The 6,897-nt window shown below is 43.7% G+C and overlaps 1 protein-coding gene across 4 annotated transcripts in view; it reads left to right on the top strand.

The window, feature by feature from the left end:
- The window catches only part of ZNF415 (zinc finger protein 415), a 46,247-nt gene that overhangs the window by 15,188 nt on the left and 24,162 nt on the right, over positions 1-6,897 (top strand). Inside the window, exon 2 of one of the 4 annotated variants that reach the window (XM_032171029.2) lies at positions 5,068-5,175. In XM_032171029.2, coding sequence (XP_032026920.2) covers positions 5,068-5,175 — 108 coding nt within the window. Of the gene's footprint in view, positions 1-5,067; positions 5,176-5,208; positions 5,283-6,897 lie in introns of those variants that run through there. The other 3 variants (XM_032171034.2, XM_032171028.2, XM_032171033.2) reach the window with 3 other exon arrangements.

Raw genomic sequence — 6,897 nt, 5'->3', positions numbered from 1 at the left:
TGAGCCTGGAGGCAGAGCCAAGATCGTGCCATTGCACGCCAGCCTGGGTGACAGAGCAAGACCCTGTCTCAAAAAAAACAATTGTATGAGAAATATTGGCTGGGCGCAGTGGCTCACACCTGTAATCCCAGCACTTAGGGAGGCCGAGGTAGCTGGATCATGAGGTCAGAAGATCGAGACCACCTTGGCCAACACAGTGAAACCCCGTCTCTACTAAAAAATACCAAAAAAAAAAAAAGATTGGTTGGACATGGCGGCATGTGCCTGTAATCCCAGGTACTCAGGAGGCTGAGGCAGGAGAATCACTTGAACCCAGGAGGCAGAGGTTGCAGTGAGCTGAGATCGCGCCACTGCACTCCAGCCTGGGCGCGAGAGCGAGACTCCATCTCAAAAAAAAAAAAAAAATTATGAAATTCTAAATAGTGCAGAATAACAAAAATAACACTAAGAATGCTATGCTCAGTGACAGAATTTGACAAGACTAATATTCATGAGTTTCCTCTTAAAAATGAACATATATAATGGAAATTTTGTTTTGGTAGGTAAACTAGAAGTTTCATTAATTTAGCCTTATCACGTTTTTGGTAATGTTAATTTGTCACCTCTCCACAGGAAGTGTATTGAACTCCATCTACAGTTTGGTTTAGATATGGAAAATGATGATGCCAAACAATGAAGTTTTAGGGAAATGTGTATTGCATAATGAGGCTTTCTGTGAGAAGCAGGATTGACTTCCCAGACTGGTCCAAAGTGGCTTGAGAGAGCAGGGATAAATAACTTGCTTGGGGTGTTATGGTAATAACCTTTAATAAAAGGGTGGGGTTGGGGTGAGGGTCTCACACGTGATTTGAACTTCCATCTAGTGCCAAGGGAGGGAAAACGGGCATTATCAGCTTGGCCAGATGGGCAGAATAAGAAGAGGGAGTGCAGAGGTATAAATGGTGTTATAAGACAAAAATCACAAAATGGAAACTGACTGTAGTACAACACTGAATATTTACTCTTGAAACTTCTGATTTCTGGCCAGGCATGGTGGCTCATGCCTGTAATCCCAGCACTTTGGGAGCCCGAGGCAGGTGGATCACCTTAGGTCAGGAGCTCAAGACGAGCCTGGCCAACATGATGAAACCCCATCTCTACTAAAAATACAAAAATTAGCCAGGTGTGGTGGCATACACCTGTAGTCCTAGCTACCAGGGAGGCTGATGCAGGAGAATCACTTGAACCCGGGAGACGGAGGTTGCAGTGAGCTGAGATCTCACCACTGCACTCCAGCCTGGGCAATAGAGTGAGACTCGAAAAGAAATTTCTAACTTCTTAGGAAAGACCTCCGCTTTCTTCATAATAGTAGATAATACCCCTCCTTTCTGCTGAACCCATAGGGCCCATTACACAACGTCATTCTTGAAAATATTTGTGAAATGCTGTTTAAATTGCCTAAAATATTTTTACAGTAGTTCAATGCAAATGAATTTGTGGAAAAGTTTATTACGTAATATGATCAAGCAATTTTAGCCAAAGGGTAGTTTTCCAAAGGCTGTGTTATGTTCATGTCATGTTCAGTTTATGGTATTGTGTAACATATTCCATAGCTTCTTTTTTTTTCTTTTTCTTTTTAGACTTGGGGTCTCGGCTATGTTGGCCAGGTTGGTCTTGAACTCTTGGCCTCAAGCATTCCTCCTGCCTCAGCCTCCCAAAGTGCTAGGATTACAGCCGTGAGCCAATAGTAGTAAAATGACTTTTTGTTTTTGTATATGATTTTTACTTTAAGGATTTTTTCCTTCCATACATTTTAATCCAAATTATATGTTTACATTTCTTCTCTGTGTTACTCCAGTGAACACTTAGAAAATACATAAATGAGGGTGTTATTTGGAAATAAAATTTTGTGACATGAAAATGTATGTAAGACAATGGCAGGTTCAGACTAGGTTCTCTGTAAATAGGAAAATGGAGTGTCCTTGTAAATCTTTAGTTCAGTTAAAGTACAGGGATACTAGATGGTGAAATGAAGTCTCTTAATATGGAAGTTATCAAAGATCAGATGCTTGAAAATCAAGCGTGTGGAGGTTAACCAGCATCTGAAGAAGTAAATGAAAATACGGTTAATAAGAGAGTCCCCAAGATATTAATTATCATTTACGCAAAGGAGATAATTTCTCTCAGTGAATCCCTGGAGGAAATTCAACTTCCCACTGTGGCTGGTGTTTCTGTTCTGAGCCAGAGGATCTTACAGCAAAACATGATTATTTGTGCAACTTTTGCCATGACAGCTGCCATTTAATATACTCCCCTTAGATTGGTTTCCATTTTAAAAAACTGATATATATTCTTTAATAAGTGATTTATCTTTGCATATATATTTTATATCAATCACATTTAGAGTAAGACTCACAGTTATTAATGCTTTATGTGTAACAACTGAATCGTCAGCTCCTGAAATAAGTATTAATGATATTCTCATTTCAGAGGTGAGGAAACTTAGGACAGATAGGCAAAATAATCAAATTAGGCCGGGCACAGTGGCTGGTGCCTGTAATCCCAGCACTTTGGGAGGCCGAGGCTGGGGGATCACCTGAGGTCAGGAGTTCAAGACCAGCCTGATCAATATGGTGAAACCCCATCTCTACTAAAAATACAAAAATTAGCTGGGTGTGGTGGCAGGCACCTGTAATCCCAGCTATTTGGGAGGCTGAGGCAGGAGAACTGCTTGAGCCTGGGAGGCGGATGTTGCAGTGAGCCGAGTATGGATAGAACTATGAAGAGACATTTCACTGAAGCAGTTATACTGAGATAAATAGGCACATAAAAAGATTTCCAACATCACCATCCATCAAATCTCAGACCTGAGCATATTCTGCTTTAAAAGACTCAATCTTGTCACATTTCAGTAAGAGGCAGAATCGAGATTTGAATCTATGTTGTCTGGTTGCAAAGACAAAGCTTTTAATGATGATGCTACAGTAACAATGCTAGTTATTTTTGTCCTTTACTCACCATCTATACCTATTTTGTTACTAGCTCTTGTAATTTTTAAATGGTTTATCTTCATATATCATTGTGATTGTGTAACTGTTTTAAATCTATATTTGTATAGATCAATTAAGTCTATATTTTATGGATCACTATTGCCTATGCATCTTACCTAAATGAATGACAGAGACACTCATTACCACATAATCCTGTAAGAAAGATTATCAAATCTTTGGAAGGAGGCATCCAGTACCTGAGGTGTTTAAGAATTCACTAGTGGTGGCCAGGCGCTGTAGCTCACCCCTGTAATCCCAGCACTTTGGGAGGCCAAGGCGGGCGGATCACCTGAGGTCAGGAATTGGAGACCAGCCTGGCCAACATGGCGAAAAACCATCTCTACTAAAAATACAAAAAATAGCTGGGTGTGGTGGCACGCGCCTGTGGTCGCAGCTACTCAAGAGGCTGAGGCAGGAGAATCGCTTGAGCTTGGGAGATAGAGGTTACAGTAAGCCGAGATCTCACCACCGCACTCCAGCCTGAGTAACAGAACAAGACTCCGTCTCAAAAAAAAAAAAAAAAAAATCACTAATTATGACAGACAGTGCATATTTGTTGAGCTGAGAATATTTTTGTATCTGTGTTTCCATTGTTAGTTTCCAAAAACAATTACAGGTTGCTAATACAGATCAACTGGACTGTTCAGTAGAAGCTCCTGTGTTTCCCATGATCTCTGACAGCATCCAGGGGTTCACATGGAGAAAACAGAATATGCTGAGGTCTGAGATTTGATGGATGGTGATGTTGGAAATCGTTTTATGTGCCCATTTATCTCAGTATATCTGCTTCAGTGAAATGTCTCTTCATAGTTCTATCCATTTTCTAATTTGATTATTTTGCTTTTTTTTGTTTTTAAGTCACTCTAGAATTCTTTATACATTCCACACACCAGTTTTATGTCAGATATATGGTAGGCAAATATTTTCTATTATTCAGTACTGTATTAGTCCATTTTCACATTGCCATAAAGATACAGCCTGAGACTGGGTAATTTATAAACAAAAGAGGTTTAATTGACTCACAGTTCCACATGGCTAGGGAGGCCTCAGGAAACTTACAGTCATAGAGGAAGGCAAAGGCAAAGCAAGACACGTCTTGCATGCAGCAGGAGAGACAGCGATCAAAGGAGGAACTATCACAGATTTTTAAACCATGAGATCTCCTGAGAGCTAAAACCACCCCCATGATCCAGTCACCTCCCACCAGGTCCCTCCCTCAACACCTGAGGTTTATACTTGAAGATGAGATTTGATGGGGACACTGAGCCAAACCATATCAAATACCTTTTCTTTCATTGTCTTAAGGTCTTTCGCAGATCAAAAGTTTTTAATTTGGTAAATACCGGTTGATTTTTTTTTCTTTAATGAATCATGATTTTGCTGCCATGGCTAATAATTTTTGAGCAATTCTTGATTCTTGATTTGATTCTTGATTCTTACGATTTTATTCTGTGAGTAATTTTTTCTTTCAGTCTCTTACAGGATACCATTTTATGGTTTGATATTTTACATTTAGGCTATGGTCAGTGTTGAGCTAATGTCTGTACAGTTGTGAAGTTTGAGTAGAGATGACTTCTTTTCTGCTGTGGATATTGTTAGCCCCTCACCAGTTTTTAAAAATTCTTCCTTCATTCAATTCCTTGGTAACTTTGTCAAAAATCAGTTGGAAATACCTGTAGAGGCTATTTTTGCACTCTCTTATTGTATTGCATCGATCCATATGTCTTTTATTGCCCCCAAACCACACAATTTTTATTACCTTTCCTATATTGGTAGTCTTGAAATCCAGTGGAGTGATTCCAGACACTTTATTTTTGTTTTTTTTGGTAACTTTTATGGATCCAATCACTGCTAGCTGTGGATCCCCCACCGAAATCCCAGTTCCTGGACTGCTAAGCTGCAGGAGACTCCCTAGCAGGATCGGGTCCAACCTGCAGGCAAAATAGTTTTAACATAAACCGTTTTGAACTTGGTAATTGGAAAACATTTTGGTTTCCAACATAAGTGGCCCACACAACTCTGATTTTTTACCTTATAGTGGCGCAGGCCCCGCCCACTCCAGCCATGCTTCCAGGCTGCCCGGGCATGCGCAGTTTCCTACAGTCCCGGAAACGGATCGTGTTGGGTGAAGGTGACGGCGTCGAGCGTGAGTGTCCCTCTGTGTAGATTAAACCTGCGCTCCCTGTTTCCCATTTCCACAGCCGATGTCCAGGGTCGATACGGGCCTTAAAATCCCCGCACCCTCCACCCCAGGTGAATACAGGCCTCGCAGTGTGGGTCCGGAGTCGCTTCCCTCTGGGTTGAAGTCGCTCTGAGGCTGCTCCCTGTCCCCGGCCTTTTGCTTCTTCCTCCCGCTTAAAACCTTTTCCTGACCCCTCTTCCAGCCCCGGGCTTTTTACAGTCTTCACCCAAGAGGTGGATTCCCGTCCTGGGCGCATCCCAGCCTAGCCCTCGTCGGCCCCTGGAGCGCAGCGCCGCAGCTGCAGCCGCAGTCCCGGGGAGCCCGCGTCCTCTGACTGGTCCTGGGATCCTGCAGACCCCACCCCTGTCCGAAGGCGCTGTCGCCCCCCACCTCCCTCCTCCTCGTGCCGGGCCCTGCTGCTCCCCAGGCCTCCCCTGAGCCCGCGTTGTGGAGGTGCTTAGGGCGTCCCCTGTGACACCCGGTGTTCTTGCCTGCCCCCTTCCACCCCCTGGAAAATGCGCTCCTCCAGGATGCAGGCGTCTTACCCTAAACCCTCCTGTGAGTGTGTGGGCCAAAGGGATCGGGAGACAGAGAGGGACAGAGAGAGCAGTAGAAAACCTGAGACCGAAGAACGAAAGAGGGAAACCAATAAACAGATGGCAAAGTAGAGGATGGTTAGAGATTTTCAAAGAGACGGGAAGAGTGAAAGAAAAAGCCGAGAAAGTCGCAGGGAGAGAAAAGTAACTAGACACGTTTCGAGAAAAAGCACAGTATCCAGAGAGATGAAGGACAGCCAGGTAGGGAGAGGGGCAGCAAAAGGGGAGGCTCCTCAGACAGAGAGTCGGGGAGAGGAGAAGGGATTTGGAGCCAGGGCGGACAGAGCAGTGTGGTACTGGGACAGCAAGAGGGGGCAGCCGATGACAAGGAGAAGCAAAGGGAGAACCACAGCACGGGGAGGCCTGGGATCTGGGGGTGCCAAAGAGTGGGGACAAGGATGTGTAACAGGGAAGACGGAATTTAACAGGGAGCACTGAAATGGGGAAGAAAGAGCCAGAAATATGTGGAGATTGGGACAATGAAAAGATTAGGAAGAAAGAGGAATTAAATAAATTGCAAGAATGGAAAGAACAGGTGGAAGAGAAAGAATAGAGGGAAGAAGGGGAGAAACAGCAGGAGAGGAGAGGGGCTCAAAATGAGCAGAATCCTAGGGAGAAAATAAAGGGGAAGGAAAGAGCTAGAGAAAGAAGGTGAGAATGAGGGAGGGAAACACACCGTAATGAGGAAAGAGGGGGACCCCGGGTCCAGGTGAGTTGTGAACTGACTGGATGTGATGACTACTTTTTGACCTGTTGATTTCTGTCTTTATAAGTTTAAAATACACAGATGATGAGAATTGCAAAACTCCTGTCTATTAAGGCTGGTGCATTTTATAATTATGGCATCAGAAGTTAGCTTCCACTTGCAATCCCTGTTAAGGCAGAGGGAAGTGACTTGACTCATTAATCCCACAGGTCATCCTCTTCCCCTTCCCTGGCATTGGGGCAGGGGGAGGGGAAGGGGGAGTGGGAGAGTAAAGCTGAGCAGAAAGTGAAAGACTCTGCACTACATAGTGTCTCTCTAAAGCAGGGGTGTCCAATCTTTTGGCTTCCCTGGGCCACATTGGAAGAAGAATTGTGTTGGGCCACA

The sequence above is a fragment of the Hylobates moloch genome, unplaced genomic scaffold, assembly GCF_009828535.3.
Source record: "Hylobates moloch isolate HMO894 unplaced genomic scaffold, HMol_V3 SCAFFOLD_12, whole genome shotgun sequence".
NCBI classification, from domain to species: domain Eukaryota; kingdom Metazoa; phylum Chordata; class Mammalia; order Primates; family Hylobatidae; genus Hylobates; species Hylobates moloch.
Note: the sequence above shows the minus strand (reverse complement) of the source record. Positions and strands in the feature narration are given on the sequence as shown.